The sequence below is a fragment of the Orcinus orca genome, chromosome 10 (assembly GCF_937001465.1).
Source record: "Orcinus orca chromosome 10, mOrcOrc1.1, whole genome shotgun sequence".
Lineage (NCBI taxonomy): Eukaryota > Metazoa > Chordata > Mammalia > Artiodactyla > Delphinidae > Orcinus > Orcinus orca.
In genome coordinates this window covers 51,474,097-51,495,199 of record NC_064568.1, presented here as the reverse complement: position 1 = coordinate 51,495,199, position 21,103 = coordinate 51,474,097, and the positions used below count along the sequence as shown (strand labels likewise).

General features: G+C 44.6%; 1 protein-coding gene and 1 long non-coding RNA gene across 3 annotated transcripts in view; both read left to right on the top strand.

Moving 5' to 3' along the window:
- Positions 1-21,103, top strand: part of LOC125965618 (uncharacterized) — a 129,907-nt gene that overhangs the window by 87,768 nt on the left and 21,036 nt on the right. The window lies entirely within an intron of this gene.
- The window catches only part of CRTAP (cartilage associated protein), a 33,128-nt gene continuing 14,719 nt past the window's right edge, over positions 2,695-21,103 (top strand). The window contains exons 1-4 of one of the 2 annotated variants that reach the window (XM_033405484.2): positions 2,695-3,426; positions 8,690-8,839; positions 15,794-15,965; positions 20,929-21,057. In XM_033405484.2, coding sequence (XP_033261375.1) covers positions 2,956-3,426; positions 8,690-8,839; positions 15,794-15,965; positions 20,929-21,057 — 922 coding nt within the window. In that variant the 5' untranslated portion in view covers positions 2,695-2,955. The remainder of the gene's footprint in view (positions 3,427-8,689; positions 8,840-15,793; positions 15,966-20,928; positions 21,058-21,103) is intronic. The other variant, XM_004279699.4, reaches the window with a different exon arrangement.

Below are 21,103 nucleotides of genomic sequence, written 5' to 3'. Positions count from 1 at the left end.
GTAAACAAAATTAATGTCACTGATAAGGTGATAAGGTAAGACAGTGTGTTCCTCCTGTGACAGCCGAGAAGGATGGTATTCTAGTCCAAAGAGCTTAATCTGAATCTAATCATGAGGAAACATCAGAGAAGCCCCAGTGAAGGGCTTTTTATAAAATAACTGGACTGTGTTCTTTTTAAAAATAGACTTTAATTTTTAAAGCAGTTTTAGGTTTGCAGCAAGACTGAGTGAAAGGTACAGAGATTTTCCACATATCTCCCATCACTACATACACACAGCCTCCCCGCCATCAGAATCCCATACCAGAGTGGTATATTGAGTACAACAAATGAGGCTACTTTGACACATCATAATCACCCAAAATCCATGGCTTACATTAGGGTTCACTCTTGGTATTTCACATTCTGTGGGTTTTGACAAATGTATAATGACATCTATCCACCATTATAGTATCACACGGAATAGTCTCACTGCCCTAAAAATCCTCTGTGCTGTGCCTGTTTATCCCTCTCTCCCCCCAACACCTGGCAGCCACTGATCCTTTTACTGTCTTCAAAATTTTGCCTTTTCCAGAATGCCATATAGTTGGAATCATACAGTAAGTATAAAGCCTTTTTATATTGGCTTCTTTTAGTTAGTAAAATGTGTTTGTTTCCTCTATGTCTTTTTTGCGGCTTGATAGCTCATTTATTTTTAGTGCTGAGTAATATTCCATTGTCTGGATGTACCACCGTTTATTTATTCATTCGCCTATTGAAGGACATCTTGTTTCCTTCCAAGTTTTGGCAATTATGTAAAAAGCTGCTATCAATATTTGTGTGCAGGTTTCTGTGTGGACATAAGTTTTCAATTTATTTCAGTAAATATCAATGAATGTAACTGCTGGATGGTATGGCAGAGTATGCTTAGTTTGGTAAGAAACTGCCACACTGTCTTCCAAAGTGGCTGCACCATTTTGTATTCCCACCAGCAACGAATGAAGAGTTCCTGTTGTTCTACATCCTTGTCAGCATTTGGTGTTGTCAGTATTTTGAATTTTGGCCATTCTAATAGGTGTGTAGTGGATCTCATTGTTGTTTTGGCCTGTATTCTTATACAGTGTCAATGGGATGACAAGAAAAGCTGAAGGTTCAGATTCCAGAACACTAAGTAGAAGAGACAGCTAGATTCAACACAGGATATTGGATCGCATCCTGCCCAGGGGAATAAAGTGCTGTAAAGGACATTATTATGGGGCTTCCCTGGTGACGCAGTGGTTGAGAGTCCGCCTGCCGATGCAGGGGACACGGGTTCGTGCCCCGGTCCGGGAAGATCCCAAATGCCGTGGAGTGGCTAGGCCCGTGAGCCATGGCTACTGAGCCTGCGCGTCCAGAGCCTGTGCTCCGCAACAGGAGAGGCCACACCAGTGAGAAGCCCGCGTACCGCAAAAAAAAAAAAAGACATTATTAGGACAGTTGACAAAACAGGAATAGGGAATATAGATTAGTCCTCCATCAATGCTAAGTTTCCTGAATTTGATCATTGTCTGTAGTTTAGTTCTTAGGACATACATATCAATACTAAAAGATTAAGGGGGAAGTGACCTCATGTATGCAATGTACTCTCAAATGATTCAGAAAAAAGCATAGAGATAAATATAGAGAAAGTAAATGTGACATAACTTAGCAATTTGTGAATGTGGATGAGGGCTATATAGGAATTGTTTCTACTATCCTTTTAATTTTTCTGTAAATTATTTATTTGTTTTAAAAATATTAATTTATTTATTTGGCTGCACCGGGTCTTAGTTGCGGCCCACAGGATCTTCGTTGCAGCATGCAGGATCTTAAGTTGCAGCATGCGAACTCTCAGTCGCAGCATATGGGATCTAGCTCCTTGACCAGGGATGGAACCCAGGCTCCCTGCATTGGGCGCACGGAGTCTTAGCCACTGGACCACCAGGGAGGCCCCTCTATCCGCATCTTTTTTATTTTTTTTTTGCGGTACGCGGGCCTCTCTCTGCTGTGGCCTCTCCCGTCGCGGAGCACGGGCTCCGGACGCGCAGGCTCAGCGGCCATGGCTCATGGCCCTAGCCGCTCCGCGGCACGTGGGATCTTCCCGGACCGGGCACGAACCTGTGTCCCCTGCATCGGCAGGCGGACTCTCAACCACCGCGCCACCAGGGAAGCCCTTTCCGCATCTTTTGATGCACACATATAAGTTTCTCGAGCGTATTCTTTTATTTATTTTAAAAAAATTTTGGCCGCACCGCACTGCTCCCGGGATCTTAGTTCCCCCACCAGGGATTGAACCCACGCCCTCAGTAGTGAAAGCGCCGAGTCCTAACCACCGGACCGCCATGGAATTCCCTCTTCAGCATATTCTGAGGAGTGGAATGGCAGTCATAAGGTGTGTGCATCTTCAACTTGATTAGTTTAACAGTTTACAAAGCGCCACTGACATCCTTATTAATTTTGTTTATGCATTGTCTTTCTCATTGAAATAGGCCGTGGACCCGCAGGATCAGTCTCACCAGGGTGCTGGTTAGAATCGCAGATCCTCAGACCCCCATCCCAACCAGACTTGCTGAATGAGAAACTCTGGGGTTACGGTCCAGGAATTTGCGTTTTCACAAGTCCTCTAAGAGATTCTAAAGTGTAAGCAGCGCTGATCTATGATCCATTAGGGCCGCGCCTGGCTTGCAGACCGCCCTCTTTATAAAGGAGCTAACCGTGGAGCCCAGGATCACGGGTTAGATCGTGCAGGAACTAGAGGGCAGCGCCCCTCCCCAGGACACCCACTCCGCGCGGGCAGCTTCGCCCGGACCCCCGGATTGGGTGGGGAGGGGCAGCCGGACGGGGCGGGCCGGAGGCTGGCGTCCCCGCCTCCCCAGCATTTGGCTCGCCGCGTCGCTCAGTCCTCCCGCTTCCTTTCCTTCTCGCACCCCTCCTTCCTTCCTTCCTTCCGTCGGGAGCGATGGAGCCGGGGCGCTGGGCGGCTGCGGCGCTGCTGGCGCTGCTGTGCGCTGGCTGCGCGCTGCGCTGCGGGCGCGCCCAGTACGAGCGCTACAGCTTCCGCAGCTTCCCTCGGGACGAGCTGATGCCGCTCGAGTCGGCCTACCGGCACGCGCTGGACCAATACAGCGGCGAGCACTGGGCGGAGAGCGTGGTCTATCTGGAGATCAGCCTACGGCTGCACCGCCTGCTACGCGACAGCGAGGCCTTCTGCCACCGCAACTGCAGCGCGGCGCCGCAGCCCGAGCCCGCCGCCGGCCTCGCGCGTCACCCGGAGCTGCGCCTCTTCGGGGGCCTGCTGCGCCGCGCGCACTGCCTCAAGCGCTGCAAGCAGGGCCTGCCGGCCTTCCGCCAGTCGCAGCCCAGCCGCGAAGTGCTGGCCGACTTCCAGCGCCGAGAGCCCTACAAGTTCCTGCAGTTCGCCTACTTCAAGGCAAGTCCGCCTCGCCTCGCCCCGCCCCCCAAGCCTAGGCCCCGCCCCTTAGGCCCAGGCTCTGTCCCTCGGTCCTGGGCCGCGTCCCAACGCTCTTTCTTGACTTAGTTCTTTCCCACCCCGCGCTGCCAAAGGACGCCTTCAAATCCTGTTCCCCCTATTCTTCATCTTCAATAGAGATGAAAATACTTTTCTTGAAGGGTTGTTCTGAGGCGGAGAACATACATAGAACGCCTAGCACAGTGTTATTTGAAGACAGACTCCTTTTTTGGTATATACGATTAAAATCCCATTTCTCAAGTGAGTGGTGCCTTTCAGTAATAGGGCGGAAGAGGACCTGCGGAGCCGGCCGGTCCCTTTTAAAGAGGAAATTAAGGCCAGGAAAGGGCAGGGCTCCTTGGAAGGACACTTCCCTGCCTGGAGGAGAAGCAGCTGAGCGCTGTGATTCATCAGGGCTGGCGCTCTGGGCTGGCTGTCTTTCATCTAGAACGTAACACAGTTGTCTTCCTCCTTTTTGTGGCTGCTTACATTCTGCCTGTGATTGCTGGCTAAAAATAGCCACAAATTGCAGTCTCTATCCTTTAAGTCCTTACTCTGGGGACCCACAAGTTTTAAGAGGGGCCGAATTCCCTGTTACTGGATAAACAGGTTTTAGCTTGGTGGGTCTTCACCGGGTTTTGCCAATAGAGCCCTCTCAAAGTCCAGTTTCTACTTTCTCTAACCGAAAACGAGTTTTTAAACTTTGCTTTCAGTCTTTGGGCTGCAAGATCTGTTTTTCATATTTCCCTGAAACGGAGCTGCGTGTCTGTTGCATTCATATGAGCCATAAAACAGCAGAAACCCTAAATAGGAGAAAAGCTGGGTTATTTCTATGCCTGATTACAGTTTTATGTAAGTATCAGATTTGTGAATGTTTGTCCTGGCAATAAAAAGGCAATTTTAAAATAGAACGGGGATAAGATTAATACATTTCCAGAATGTATGAAATGCAGAAATAATGGCTGACTCATACAAGCAGTATTTTTTACGCTAAAAAGGACTCGTTTTAATCCTCTCTCTTTTTTGTAGAACTTTTGGCAAATACAGTCTGAGCCAAATTTGAGTCACATAATCGAGGGGAAAACGTTTTATTTTTAAACCTGGAGAATAGTGGAAGCTCTGATTTCTCTAATATACAGATGACTTTGAAACAAGTGCTGCAGGGAGGAGGGGACTGCAGTGCTACAATGTGACCGGAAGGCAGGGGTTTCCTCCATCCTGACATCCTCAAAGGTTAGGAAGTTCATAGCTTCTCTCAAAACCCTTTGTAGGTCTTGTAACAATCACTTACTTATAAGTCAGTATAGGGAATTCCCTGGCGGTCCAGTGGTTAAGGCTCCGCACTTCCACGGCAGGGGGCATGGGTTCGATCCCAGGTCAGGGAACTAGGATCCTGCAAGCTGTGGGGTGCAGCCAAAAAACAAAAGTCAGTATAATACCATCTGTCTTAGTATTTTGAGATCACTTACAGGGCAGGGAGAAGTTTAGAATTTTATAAATAAACCAGAACCTTCACTTAATTGCTTCAACTGAAAATCACTGAAAAAGTGATTTGGGGTGATGATATTGTATGGCTGATTTTTTTTTTTCCTTAATGGAGTTTATATTTTCAAACTCTGTTTCTGGGTAGAGAGGAAATAATTGGTGACAGGCACATTCATTCTACCTGGCACCTGACGGCTGGCGACAGGTACTGGAGATGGATGGTGCTTCCTGCCCAAGCAGGATCTGAAACCACGGTAGGTTTCATGCCCCCAGCCTGACTTAGGTTCATGTCATGAGCTGTGGGTTCTCTCTGTGGCCACCATCTCCATGAAATGCTCATCTTCCCCACAGGCCGAGGAACAGTTGGGCCCCAGCGCTTTATCAAATCCTTGATGACTGTTGAACTCTGAGCTGACAGAGCTGGCTGCCTCACAGGCATGCTTACCCCCTCTTTGCCTGGACCTGGACTCTGTCCTCCCCTGGTTGAGGGGTGGCTGGTTTGGCAGGTGACTGGGAGCCTCTCATGCAGGTGGCTGTCTCTCAGGAACCCATGGCAGGGTAGGTTCCCCCACCCCCTCCTTCTATAAAACCTGCCTGGGGGCTGTCAGAGGTTTAGCTGTCAAGGTGTGGCTCCATGCTCCAGCTGACAGAGCTGGAGTTAAAAATGAATAAAATCATCCTTCAGGAAGGGATTCCATTTTGTAAAACTCAGGTCCTGAGTGAGAGGCCTTAAAAATCCCACCCTGTGCCACTCTTTCTAAGTGCTCTTCTGAGAATCAGAGAATCTAATTTCCTTGGCACATGCTTTAAAAAGGGCTGCATTCATACTCTTCCCTTCCTTCTGGCTGCCAGACTGGCCTTTTTCCAGCCAGGAGTATAAAGCTGTCTGTAGAACTCTTTCAAAGGCAGTTCTGGGAATTCCCTGGTGGTCCAGTGGTTAGGACTCTGTGCTTCCCTATCCCCCTTCTGCCCCCCCCCCCAGCCCAGAGTTCCATCCCTGGTCCATGAGCTAAGATCCCACAAGCAGCCGGCAGCAGAGCCAAAAAAAAAAAAGGCAGTCGCACTCCAGGTCACTAGCTGGCATTCTCCAAATATCAGCACTGGCTTCTGGGAGTCTGTCGTTATCGCCACCCATCACTCCTCCAGGGCAGCCACTGCCATTGTCTCCAAATGACTGGGCTCCCATGCTGGGGCAATTTTGCACAGGTATGTGCTATCCTTTGATTCTTGGAAATCCAGAGTGTGCCAAGTATCCCTTTATTTTTCTCTCTCCAAACTGAATTCCCTAATTCTTGCCCCCGAGTGTCCCTCTGGATTGGCTGAAGGAGTCTCTGTGCATGAGATCCGGGGGCCTCCCCTCCCCCCCACCAGGTTGTGCTGTGATTCCAGGGCACCGAGGAGCCAGGACATCGCGGGGGATCCTCTGTTTGCTGCTTGCGTGTCCACACAGGGAGGTGTCCCTATCCTCGGCTGCCCACCTCTTGAGCCTCCCGCCCCCAGAGCATCCCATTCCTCTCTAAGGACTTCTGCTCTCCTGGGCTCCGCCTGCAGGTGCCAAACCTGAAGCTCAAGGGCCACAGACCTTGCTGCCCCTGCAGACCCCAAGGGGGACTTTCTTCTGGACTAGAGGGTTCCCCTTCCTCCCTCTTCTTCTTCCAGGCCAGTCAGCTTCTTCCTGCAGCTCCCTCTCCCGATTTCCTCCTCTTCCCATACTTGCCAAGTTCTCTCAAGAGTACAGGGGCTTTTGTCATGTTTCTGTGTCCTGACCAGACAGCTACCTCCCATGAGGCAGTGAAACTCAGAATCAGCTGACCACCACCTAATGGGGAGAAGAGAGAGAGGGGGAAATAGAGGGAAACATGAATTAATTTCATGAAAATATTATGCAGTGGTGATGTTACATCCAAATCACTGGTACTTACCAAGTCCTGCTTTGTTGCAGGAACTGTGCCAGGTACCAGGAGTGCAGACATGAATGACACTGCTGGGTCCTTCAAGGCTCAGAGGCTGGAGGGGGAGACAGACACATTAGCTGAGACCACAAAGAGGTGCGAAAAGCAGGGAGACAGAACACAGGATGACACAAAAGATGCTATCATCAAAAAATTCACAAACGATAAATGCTGGAGAGGGTGTGGAGAGAAGGGAGCCCTCCTATACTGTTAGTGGGAGTGTAAATTGGTACAGCCACTGTGGAGAACAGTATGGAGGTTCCTTAAAAAAACAAAAATAGAGCTACCATATGACCCAACAAACCCACTCCTGGGCATATATCTGGAGAAAAACACGGTCTGAAAGGATGCATGCACCTCAGTGTTCATTGCAGCATTGTTTACAATAGCTGTGACATGGAAGCAACCTAAATGTCCATCGACAGATGAATGGATAAAGAAGATGTGGAACATATATACAATGGAATATTACTCAGCCATAAAAAAGAATGAAATAATGCCATTTGCAGCAACATGGAGTTGCTAGAGACTGTCATACTGAGTGAAGTAAGTCAGACAGAGAAATATCATATGATATCACTTATATGCAGAATCTAAGAAAAAAGATACAAATGAACTTATTTACAAAAATAATTATATACCTTTTAATTATAATGTATTACATATATTACATTATATAGTGTATAAAATATATTAGTACACATATAGCCATGAAATAGTAAAGTTACATGTCAACATGTCTATCTGCAAGTATTCACCTGTAGACCCATGTATATGATGTGTGTGTGTGTGTGTGTGTGTATCTATATATATAGATAGAGGAGAGAGAGAGGAAATGAATCCATTTGGTACAGGTTGGGTCAATTACTTGAAATAAACAGGTCATAAGGAGGCATGTCCCCCCACCAAAAAAAAAAGAGGCTCTTGATCAAGGTTATGGGAATAGGGAGGGCTCACCTGCATGTCCAGTATGTAAAGGCAGGGATTCTTTCCCTGTTTTGCTCATTGTTACAGACCCATTTCCTAGAACAGTGCCTGGCATGTAGGAAGCTTGAAACAAATATTTGCTGAGTGAATGGATGAGTAAGTGAGGAGGTGGTGGGAATCACTGAGAACAGTGAAGCGGAGATTCTGTGAGAGACTCTGGAAAGTATTGGTACATCTGTCAAGGTTCTGGCAGAAAAGATGTGATATAGTCATACTGGGTAGTTGGAGGAACTTTTAATAAAGCAGGTATTTACATGGGCTAGTGATAGTGAGGTGTGACACTCCCCCACCCAGGCCAGAAGGGGCAAGGGAGAGACCAATTGCTGAAGCCAGAAGGAGAGATACCAGAAGGAGAGGCCCCCTTTGAGAGGGGCTGTGACCTTCAGTCAAGGGAGCGACCTTGCAGGGAGGGAGCCAGGACACTAACAGCCCAGCCTTATTCTCTTCCCTTCCTTCAGTCTCCTGTTGGGTTCCTGTTGGAGCTCCTCATTGATGAACCCACTGGAAGCTAGGGGGCAAGGGAGTCCGCTGTGACAGCCTGTACACCAGCCTCCTGGGCAGGGCAGGGTAGGGTGGAGACTGCAGGGCGTAGATCGGGACAGGCACACAAAGGCCATCTACTCACCTGCAGCGAAGGAACACTCTTCCAGAGTGGCTGGACCAGGTCTTGCTGGGTCTTGGAAATCACTGAACCCTTCGCTTCCAACATTGTGTAGAAACACAAAGTTGCCGAAGGACTGAACAGACGTTCACGCTCATCACCCATTGAGTAGCTTTTCTCTTTCTTCTTTGTATTTTAGGCAAATAATCTTCCAAAAGCCATTGCGGCTGCTCACACCTATCTACTGAAGCATCCTGATGATGAAATGATGAAGAGAAACATGGCTTATTATAAGAGCCTGCCCGATGCCGAGGACTACATTAAAGACTTGGAAACCAAGTTGTATGAGGTATATTTGCATTTTTACACAGTGGTTATTTGCAATGCGAGCTGTCAAAGAAGCATATGTCAGTGAACATCTATTGACATCAAAGGACTGCTAGTGATTTTTGATGACATTTAGTGAATATTATGACAATAGAAATGATTGCCTTTTTAACACCTAGCTGATCCATTTAAGAATGCAATTTTACTTTCCATGATGATTTTAAAGCCACTTTTTTTTAAACGCTACATTTTAGAAATATGGTCATGTGATGGTAGAATAAGATGGTAGAATAAAGACGTGTCTTGGAAATCATCTGAAAATGACCAAGAATAGGAGAAACAGAAATATAATTCTCCATTTCTGATGAAGCTAGGAAACATATATATTAACACACACACACAACTTTATATCTTAAGTTGGAAAGGAAATAGAGGCGCTAGGAGGACTGACTTGACAGATTGGAGGCTACTTAAGTCTCTGCGTCTGCAGCGCGGAATTCTGATGAGAATGAATGAGGATAATAAGAAGAGGAAGAATCTGAGCCCTTTGAGCACTTACTGTTGTCCGGCCCTGTCGAGCTCGGGCTCTGGGGGTGTGGGTACCAGTGGAGGGTTGAAAACAGAGGGATGTGTTGAAAGTACCCATGGGAGCCGTTAGATCCTAAGGTCTGACTCCAGGGTTTCCTATCGTGGGACCAGATCTCAAGCTCACTTTTTCACTGGTGGTGACCCTCAAACATAGTGGGCGAAGTCTCTTTCCTGGAGCCCTTCAGTTTTCCAGGGAAGGATTCTCCAGCCTCCTGCAGGGCTGGTGGGGTGTCCGTGCTTCTCTACTGGTGTCTGAGAGCCAGTCTCGGGAGAGGGATGGGAGTCTCACAGCTGAGTCTGAGACCTTACCTGATTCCTGGTTTTTCAGCCCATGCCTGGACTGATAGCAGGCTCTGCTATGCCTGCTCCCTGGCCCCTCAGCCTTTATGGGTAGAGTCTCTAGAAGAGACCACCAGTCTCTGGCAAGGAGCGGCTTTGGGAGGTGTGGTCCCTTAGGTGAGCAGGTGGGCGCTGGTGGGGGAACCCAGGGTTCCAACAGCTCTGTTCAGACTTTCAGCCCTGCTTTCTTTCCCATGCCTTGTGCCAGCCTCTGTGGTCCCTGGTGCCTGCAGGTGCCTACGAGTGTGTAGCTCGCCTGCTCTGAGGTCCCTCCTCTCTGATAATTTGTTTTTTTGTCTTTCCAAAAGTTGTTGAAATCTCTTGTCTGCTGCTTGCTCCTTTCCAGTTCTCCCATGAAAGGACTGAAGTCTTTTTACTTTCTTCCCTGTCATTTTTGGGGTAGGGTTTGGGGAGCAGAATGCACTGTGCTTCACTGCAAGCAGCTGCACCCTTCTTGCCCTCTTTGGAGTCCTGCTGGGTGTGGCGGGCTGCCCCCTCCCCACCATCCCCACCGTGCCCAGGGGCTTCCTCTCTCTGCAGGACTTTCCTGCTGCTGCCACACTGCCATTTCTGCAGAGCCAGCGGCCTGGTGTTGCTGCTCTCGTACCCAATCTCCAGACAAAGGCCCTTCAGCTCTCTGCCTGTCTTGTTTCCAGGAAATGCTGCCTGCCCAGGAGGTATAAGGGGACCCACCTTCTTAACCTGAGGCCTTTAGTTGGGTGAAAATTTCAGGTCCCAGGGGTGACCCTCAAATACCCCCATTCCAGAGCAACTGAAAACAAAACTACAAATGGAGAGCCCCATGCATATTTCAAGGCCTGTCTTGGCCCCTCCAATTTGGCAGGTTTCCGCATGCGTCTAAGGTCTCCACTTATTTCTTGTGAAACCGGGCTGCTTCCTCAGCCCTAATTATTTCTTTTACCTGCTCCAGGCAACAGTTAGCAGAAATTCCTTGACGTTTCCACTATCTGGCACGCGGCTGCCCTCCCCAGGAACTTGTACTGATGTGTGGCACTCCTAGTTCATACTTCACTGTTAGGGGGAGGGGTATCTGACACTTGCTTAAGCTTTATCTTTTCCTTGAATCGATTTAAAACTTATTTACTAATTTTAAGTGTGTAATTCGATGAGTTTTGTCAAAGGTACCACCACAATCATGATGTAGAATATTTTCTTCTCCCCTAAAAAGTTCCCTCATACCCCTGTGCAGTCCAGGCTTTGCCCTACCCCCTGACTCCTGGCAGCCACTGCTCTGGTTTCTGTCACTAGAGTTTTCTTTTTTTCCTTTATTCAAACTTGATTTTATTATCAAGTGCCTGTTACTTTTTTTTTTAATTAAGATAAGACACACATTACTAAACAGTGATTTGAAAATAATCTGAACGAAAGAGAGAACATGGTATATCTCTCCATCAGTTTGTGTCATCTTTGCTTTCTTTCATCAGTGTCTTATAGTTTTCTGAGTACAGGTGTTTTACCTCTTTAGGTAGGTTTATTCCTAGGTATTTTATTCTTTTTGTTGCAGTGGTGAATGGGATTGTTTCCTTAGTTTCTCTTTCTGATTTTTCATCATTCGTGTATAGGTGTGCAAGAGACTTCTGTGCATTAATTTTGTATCCTGCAACTTTACCAGATTCATTGATTAGCTCTAGTAGTTTTCTGGTGGCATCTTTAGGATTCTCTATGTATAGTATCATGTCATCTGCAAAGAGTGACAGTTTTACTTCTTCTTTTCCACTTTGTATTCCTTTTATTTCTTTTTCTTCTCTGATTGCCGTGGCTAGGACTTCCAAAACTATGTTGAATAATAGTGGCGAGAGTGGACATCTTGTCTTGTTCCTAATCTTAGAGGAAATGCTTTCAGTTTTTCACCATTGAGAATGATGTTGGCTGTGGGTTGTCGTATATGGCCTTTATTATGTTGAGGTAGGTTCCCTCTATGCCCACTTTCTGGAGAGTTTTTATCATAAATTGGTGTTGAATTTTGTCAAAAGCTTTTTCTGCATCTATTGAGATGATCATATGGTTTTTATTCTTCAGTTTGTTAATATGGTGTATCACATTGATTGATTTGCATATATTGAAGAATCCTTGCATCCCTGGGATAAATCCCACTTGATCATGGTAAATCCTTTTTTGTTGTTGTTGTTGTGGTACGCGGGCCTCTCACTGTTGTGGCCTCTCCCGTTGCGGAGCACAGACTCCGGACACGCAGGCTCAGCGGCCGTGGCTCACGGGCCCAGCCGCTCCGCGGCATGTGGGATCTTCCCGGACCGGGGCACGAACCCGTGTCCCCTGCATCGGCAGGCGGACTCTCAACCACTGCGCCACCAGGGAAGCCTGGTATGATCCTTTTAATGTGTTGTTGGATTCTGTCTGCTAGTGTTTTGTTGGGGATTTTTGCATCTGTATTCATCAGTGATATTGGTCTGTAATTTTCTTTTTTTGTAGTATCTTTGTCTGGTTTTTGTATCAGGGTGATGGTGGCCTCGTGGAATGAGTTTGGGAGTGTTCCTTCCTCTGCAATATTTTGGAAGAGTTTGAGAAGGATGGGGTGTTAGCTCTTCTCTAAATGTTTGATAGAATTCACCTGTGAAGCCACCTGGTCCTGGACTTTTGTTTGTTTGAAGAGTTTTAATCACAATTTCAATTTCATTACTTGTGATTGGTCTGTTCATATTTTCTATTTCTTCCCGGTTCAGTCTTGGAAGGTTATATCTTTTTAAGAATTTGTCCATTTCTTCCAGCTTGTCTATTTTATTGGCATAGAGTTGCTTGTAGTAGTCTCTTATGATGCTTTGTATTTCTGCGGTGTCCATTGTAACTTCTCCTGTTTCATTTCTAATTTTATTGATTTGAGTCCTCTCTTTTTCTTGATGAGTCTGGCTAAAGGTTTATCAATCTCATTTATCTTCTCAAAGAATCACCTTTTAGTTTTATTGATCTTTGCTATTGTTTTCTTTGTTTCTATTTCATTTATTTCTGCTCTGATCTTTATGATTTCCTTCCTTCAGCTAACTTTGGGTTTTGTTTGTTCTTCTTTCTCTAGTTCCTTTAGGTATAAGGTTAGATTGTTTATTTGAGATTTTTCATGTTTCTTAAGGTAGGATTGTATTGCTAGAAACATTCCATAGGTTTTAGATCGTGTTTTCGTTGTCATTTGTCTCTAGGTATTTTTTGATTTCCTCTTTGATTTCTTCAGTGATCTCTTGGTTATTTAGTAACATACTGTTTAGCCTCCATGTGTTTGTGGTTTTTACATTTTTTCCCCTGTAAATTTTTCTAATCTCATAGCATTGTGGTTGGAAAAGATCCTTGATATGATTTCAATTTTCTTAAATTTACTGAGGCTTGATGTGTGACCCAAGATGTGATCTATCCTGGAGAATGTCCCATGTGCACTTGAGAAGAAAGTGTAATCTGCTGTTTTTGGATGGAATGTCCTATGAGTATCAATTAAATCTATCTAGTCTATTGTGTCATTTAAAGCTTGTGTTTCCTTATTAATTTTCTCTCTGGATGATCTGTCCACTGGTGTAAGTGAGGTGTTAAAGTCCGCAACAATTATTGTGTTACTGTTGATTTCCTCTTTTATAGCTGTTAGCATTTGCCTTATGTATTGAGGTGCTCCTATGTTGGGTGCCTATATATTTATAATTGTTATATCTTCTTCTTGGATTGATCCCTTGATCATTATGTAGTGTCCTTCCTTGTCTCTTGTAACATTCTTTATTTTAAAGTCTATTTTATCTGATATGAGTATTACTACTCCAGCTTTCTTTTGACTTCCAGTTGCATGGAATATCTTTTTCCATCCCCTCACTTTCAGTCTGTATGTGTCCTTAGGTCTGAAGTGGGTCTCTTATAGACAGCATATATATGGGTCTTGTTTTTGTATCCATTCAGCGAGCCTTTGTCTTTTTGATTGGAGCATTTAATCCAGTCACATTTAAGGTAATTATCAATATGTATGTTCCTATTACCATTTTCTTAATTGTTTTGGGTTTGTTTTCATAGGGCCTTTTCTTCTCTTGTGTTTCCCACTTAGAGAAGTTCCTTTAGCATTTGTTGTAGAGCTGGTTTGGTGGTGCTGAATTCTCTTAGCTTTCGCTTGTCTGTAAAACTTCTGATTTCTCCATCGAATCTGAATGAGATCCTTGCTAGGTAGAGTAATCTTGGTTGTAGGTTCTTCCCTTTCATCACTTTAAATATATCATGTCACTCCCTTCTGGCTTGTAGAGTTTCTGCTGAGAAATCAGCTGTTAACCTTATGGGAGTTTCCTTGAATGTTATTTGTCATTTTCACTTGCTACCTTTAATAATTTTTCTTTGTCAGTTTTGTTGCTATGTGTCTTGGTGTGTTTCTCCCTGGGTTTATCCTGCCTGGGACTCTTTGCGCTTCCTGGACTTGGGTGGCTATTTCCTTTCCCATGTTAGGGAAGTTTTCGACTATAATCTCTTCAAACATTTTCTCAGGTCCTTTCTCTCTCTCTTCTCCTTCTGGGATCCCTATAACGTGAATGTTGGTGCGTTTAATGTTGTCCCAGAGGTCTCTTAGGCTGTCTTCATTTCTTTTCATTCTTTTTTCTTTATTCTGTTCCGCAGCAGTGAATTCCACCATTCTGTCTTCCAGGTCACTTATCCGTTCTGCCTCAGTTATTCTGCTATTGATTCCTTCTGGTGTATTTTTCATTTCAGTTATTGTATTGTTCATCTCTGTTTGTTTGTTATTTAATTCTTCTAGGTTTTTGTTAAACATTTATGACATCTTGATCTTTGTCTCCATTCTTTTTTCCGAGGTCCTGGGTCATCTTCACTATTATTATTCTGAATTCTTTTTCTGGGATGTTGCCTATCTCCACTTCATTTAATTGTTTTTCTGAGGTTTTATCTTGTTCCTTCATCTGGTACATAGCCCTCTGCCTTTTCATTTTGTCTATCTTTCTGTGAATGTGGTTTTCGCTCTGCAGGTTGCAGGATTGTAGTTCTTGCTTCTGCTGTCTGCCCTCTGGTGGATTGCACCTGCTAGTTTTTGAATTAAATAAAATAAGTGTACCACTGTGAACAGGGTAGAAAAGTCTAGATATAGGTAAGTTACTGATTGGTTTCCTATTTATAATTAAGAGTGAGCATGGTTTCTCCAGAGCTAATGAGAGTAGAGCTTGATGATGGTCTGATTCCTTTCAGGAGGACAGATCTCTCTCCCTTCACGTCTGGACCTTCCTTGGCTTCTCTCTGCTTTCCAGAGCCTGCTTTTGGTTTGTTTGTTTGTTTTTGTTTTTTTTAAATTGAAGTATAGTGGATTTACAGTGTTTCAGGTGTATAGCAGAGTGATTCAGTTACGCATAGAATATATATATATGTATTATTTTTCAGATTCTTTTCTATTATAGTTATTACAAGCTATTGAATATAGTTCCCTGTGCTATGCAGTAGGTCCTTGTTGTTTACCTATTTTATATATAGTAGTGTGTATCTGTTAATCCCAAATTCCCAGTTTATCCCTCCCCTACCCCTTTCCCCTTTGATAACCATAAGTTTGTTTTCCTACTTTGTGAGCCTATTTCTGTTTTGTATACAAGTTCATTTGCATCATTTTTTAGATTCCACATATAAGTGATATCATATGGTATTTGTCTTTCTCTGTCTGGCTTACTTCACTTAGTATGATAATCTCTAGGTCCATCTATGTTGCTGCAAATGGCATTATTTCACTCTTTTTATGGCTGAGTAATATTCCATCTTCTTTATCCATGCAACCTGTTGATGGACACTTAGGTTGCTTCCATGTCTTGGCTATTGTAAATAGTGCTGCTATGAACATAGGGATGCATGTATCTTTTTGAATTTAGAGTTTTCTCTGGATATATGCCCAGGAGTGGAGTTGCTGGGTCATATGGTAGCTCTAGTTGTAGTTTTTTGAGGAACGTCATTACGGTTCTCCATAGTGGCTGTACAAATTTACATTCCCACCGACAGTGTAGGAGGATTCCCTTTTCTCCACATCCTCTCCATCATTTATTATTTGTAGACTTTCTGATGATTCCAGAGCCTGTTCATCCGAGCCGTGCGGGGGTACAACGGTGAGAACTGGAGAACGTGCATCACAGACATGGAGCTGGCCCTTCCTGACTTCTTCAAGGCCTTTTATGAGTGTCTTGCTGCCTGCGAGGGCTCCCGGGAGATCAAGGACTTCAAGGATTTCTATCTTTCCATAGCAGGTTAGTGGTGGGTTGTGTCCTCGACATAAATGGCATAGCTGCCCCTGTGGGTTCTACATGCCTTCTGGGTACTTGAGTGGCCTCTGAGGAACTTTTGAGCTTACATAAGAAAGGGTAACCGGGGTGGCTGACACATGTATGGATCAGCCTCTGATTTGGCGGGAGCTTCTGGAGAAACAGTGAGTATGGTGTCTAGATACAGGCCAGCAGAGAAGGTCTGCCTAATCAGCCCTACTTGATTACAGATTCCCATAGGCTTTTGGAAAAATAAAACTGGGCCCCAAAGCAACTCATGCCTCACCTTAGGGAGATAACTTTGATTATGGCAGTTTTTCAGCACACATCAAGGTAAAATGAAGAGTATAATGAACCTCTAATTAGTCATCACTAAGATAACTTTTGGGAAAAAAATTTTCTGACTATAAAATAATTCATGCTTATTATAGGAAGTCTAGAAAACACAGGAAAGAATGAAGAAAATTGAGGACTTCCCTGGCAGTCCAGTGGTTAAGACTCTGTGCTTCCACTGCAGGGGTCGTGGGTTCGATCCCTGGTCGGGGAACAAAGATTCCCACATGCTTCACGGTGCAGCCAAAAAAAAAGAAAGAAAGAAAAACAATTGAAAACACATAAATAGCCCTAGGGTTTCTCCTTAACCAGTAGTGGGCAGCAATGCTCCAGAGAATGGGAAATGGCCAAGAGATGTCCCTAAGTGGTTTGGGAACACGGATGCTCAAACTGCACCTTGCAGGAAGGGGACCCAGGTCAGATAGGTCTGAGATTGGCCTGAGCACCGTCTGCCTCTTGGAGTCTCTGTGCCCTGTGATGGTTAATGGCTCTCAGAAACCCTGGGGTAGGCAGCTCTTTTACAGTTATTGAATCCAGGATGGTTTTTGTTTTTGTTTTTTACTTATTAATTTATTTTTGGCTGTGTTGGGTCTTCGTTTCTGTGCGAGGGCTTTCTCCAGTTGCGGCAAGCGGGGGCCGCTCTTCATCGTGGTGTGCGGGCCTCTCACTATTGCGGCCTCTCTTGTTGTGGAGCACAGGCTCCAGACGCGCAGGCTCAGTAGTTGTGGCTCACGGGCCTAGTTGCTCCGCAGCATGTGGGATCTTCCCAGACCAGTGCTCCAACCCGTGTCCCCTGCATTGGCAGGCAGATTCTCAACCACTGCACCACCAGGGAAGCCCTGTTTTTGTTTTTGAATCACTGTTTTGCTCATGGATCTCTTTTTCCACAGAGTACCTTTATTTTTCTTAACAAAACCTTTTTATTGTGGAAAATTTCAAACATATACGAAGAATAGAAGAGTGTAAAGAAACCCCATGTCACCATGATGCAGCTTCACTATTGTCAACTCAGGGTCACCTGGGTGTCATCTAATTCCCACCCACTTACCTCTTATATTATTACTATTATTTTAAAAATATATTTATTTATTTATTTGGCTGTGCCAGGTCTTAGTTGTGGCAGGTGGGATCTTCGCTGCAGCATGCGGGATTTAGTTCCCTGACCAGGGATTGAATCCGGGGCACCTGCATCAGGAGCTCGGAGTCTTAAGCACTGGACCACCAGGGAAATCCCTCATGTTATTTTGAAGCAAATCCCAGATGTTGTTATCACTTCATTTGTAATGTTTCAGTAGGTACCTCTAAAAGATAAGAACTCGTTTTTTTCAACCACTGAACCATCACACCTAAAAGAATTTTAACAACAGTTCCTTGATCTCATCATCAAATATCCAGTGTCCCAGTCATCTCAGAAATGTCATACATGTGTGTTCCTTAAATTTACAATTTGTTGGGGTTTTGTGTGTTTTCTTTTTTTTTTTTTTCTTCTTGGCCCCACTGTGCGACTTGTGGGATCTTAGTTACCCGACCAGGGATTGAACCCGGGTCCCCAGCAGTGAAAGTATGGAGTCCTAACCACTGCCAGGGAATTCCCAATTTATTGGTTTGAATCATGTTCAAAATAAGTTCCACACATCGCATTTGGTTATCTTCTTAAATTTTTATTTTGAACAAAACTTTACTATTTTAACCGTGTGTAAGTGTACAGTTCATTGGCAGTAAGTACATTCACATTGTTGTGCAGCCCTCACCACCATCCATCTCCAGAACTTTTTCATCTTCCCAAACTGAAACTCTGTACCCATTAAACACTAACTCTCCATCTTCCTCCTTCCCAGTCCCTAGCAACCACCATTCTTCTTCTGTGTCTATGAATTTGATTACTCTGGGTACCTCATATAAGCAGAATCATACAGTATTAGTCCTCTTATGACTGGCCTATTTCACTTAGCGTAATGTCCTCAAGGTTCATCCATATTCTAGCAAATTGGTTATCTTTTATTTTTTTAATTTTTAAAAAATTATCTATTTATTTATTTTTGGCTGTGTTGGGTCTTCGTTGCTTCGTGTGGGCTTTCTCTAGTTGCAGCGAGTAGGGGCTACTCTTCGTTGTGGCACGCGGGCTTCTCTCTAGTTGTGGCGTGAGGGTTTTCCCTCGCTAGTTGTGGCACCCGGGCTCTAGAGCACCTAGTTGCAGCACACGGGCTCTCTTGTTGAGGTGCACGAGCTCAGTAGCTGTGGCTCACGGGCTTAGTTGCCCCGCGGCACGCGGGATCTTACTTCCCCGACCAGGGATCAAACCCACGTCCCCTGCATTGGAAGGCGGATTTTTTACCATTGGACCACCAGGGAAGTGGTGACACTAAGTTTTAAACATTTGGTTGAGGTGCTTTCCAGTTTCTCCACAATATAATTACTGTTTTTCCTTTTTAAATTAATAATTTGTGGACAGGTGCTTCGAGACTAGGACAACTTGCTGTCCATCAAACCCTCCCCACCCTACCCCCACTGATTTGGCACACTGTTGAGAATTCTTGCCTGAAGCATTTTTTTCTATAAAGGTTGTGTGAATATAAAACTACTTTCCCTAGGGATTTCCCTGGTGGTCCAGTGGTTAAGACTTCACACTTCCACTGCACTGGGCAGGGGTTTGATCCCTCATTGGGGAACTAAGATCCCACATGCTGTGCAATGCAGGCAAAAAAAAGAAAAAAAAACTACTTTCCCTTTATTTATTTATTTATTTTGCGGTACACGGGCCTCTCACTGTTGGGGCCTCTCCCGTTGCGGAGCATAGGCTCCGGACGCGCAGGCTCAGCGGCCATGGCTTACGGGCCCAGCCGCTCCGCGGCATGTGGGATCTTCCCGGACCAGGACCGTGTCCCCTGTATCGACAGGCGGACTCTTAACCACTACGCCACCAGGGAAGCCCAACTTTCCCTTTATTTTTGTGTCTGCTTCTTTCATACAGAATAGGTACCATACGTTAAACACTATTCTATGTTATGCTTTTTCCACTTAACAATATATCCTAACTAGTGTGTAGAGATTGTGTCATTCTTTTTATTACTGCCAAGTGCTCCACTGAGGGTTGGGGGAGTGATGTACCCCAGTTTATTCAACTATCTGATAGATATTTGGGCTGTTCCAATCTTTTGCTGTTACATCTAATACTGCAATGGGGAATTTTAGTGGGCTGTTGTTGTTTGCTAAGTATGGAAGTGTGTTTGCAAAGTCAACATCAGTGGGATTGATAGTTCAGAGTAAAGGTTTACATAAATTATTTGGTATTTTAAGGTACCATTTTGCATTCCTACCAGTAACGTAGGAGAGTGCCTGTTCCTACAGTCTTGCTGGCAAAATGTGTATCATCATGCTGGAGTCTTTCGCTTCTGGCTGAATGAAAGGAGAAAAGGGAGGGGCCAAGGGGCACCTGGAAGGTTGTTAGGGACCAGCCCCAGAAGTAGTATTCATCAGTTGTTACTGTCCACATTTTATGGCTCACTTAGTCACATGGCCCCAACCTAACTGCAAAGGAGGCTGGGAAATGTAGTCTTTGACATCTTTCTATGTGACTATATTTAGGTATTTTTAAAATTTTATTTTATTTTATTTATTTATTTGGCTGCACCAGGTCTTAGTTGCGGCACTTGGGATCTTTAGTTGTGGCATGAGAACTCTTAGTTGCGGCATGCATATGGGATCTAGTTCCCTGACAAGGGATCGAACCTGTGTCCCCTGCAGTGGAAGCGCAGAGTCCTAACCACTGGACTGCCAGGGAATCACCGAGAATATGTGTATTTTAACCTTTGATAAATTTTACCAAATTGTACTCCAAAACATTTGTTCCTATTTTGCTCCTACCAACAGAACATGAGAGCATGAGTCTCACTATTCTCTTCCTATCACGGGACATCATCAAATTTTAAACATTTTGCCAATGTAATAGCTTACATTATTTTAGGTAGAATTGTATTTCTTAATTTCAAATGTGGTTTAGATCTTTTCACAGTGTTTATTAGCCCTTTTTATAATTTCTATTAACATCCTTTTGGCTATTTTTATAGTGGACATTCGTCTTTTTCTTATTGATTTAGGAAACTTTGTGCGTGAAAGATTTTAGCCCTTTATCATAAGTGTTGTGAATATTTTACTTTTATCATTTTATCATTTATCATTTTTACCTTGATCTTTTGGGGCAGTGGGGCAGAAGCGGCATTAAGAAAATAATGGATACGATGCAGACCTCCTAGAGAACGGACTTGAGGTTATGGGGAGGGGGAAGGGTGAGCTGTGACAGGGCGAGAGAGAGTCATGGACATATACACACTAACAAACGTAGTAAGGTAGATAGCTAGTGGGAAGCAGCCGCATGGCACAGGGATATTGGCTCGGTGCTTTGTGACAGCCTGGAGGGGTGGGATAGGGAGGGTGGGAGGGAGGGAGATGCAAGAGGGAAGACATATGGGAACATATGTTTATATATGACTGATTCACTTTGTTATAAATCAGAAACTAACACACCATTGTAAAGCAATTATACCCCAATAAAGATGTTAAAAAAAAAAAAAGAAGATAATGGATACACTGCCTGAAAATTTGTGTGTTCTTTCAGATCATTATGTGGAAGTTCTGGAATGCAAAATACAGTGTGAAGAGAACCTCACCCCAGTCATAGGAGGATATCCAGTCGAGAAATTTGTGGCTACCATGTATCATTATTTGCAGTTTGCTTATTATAAATGTAAGTAATCATCTTCTAGGAGATCTGAGCAAGGTACGAAGACTTA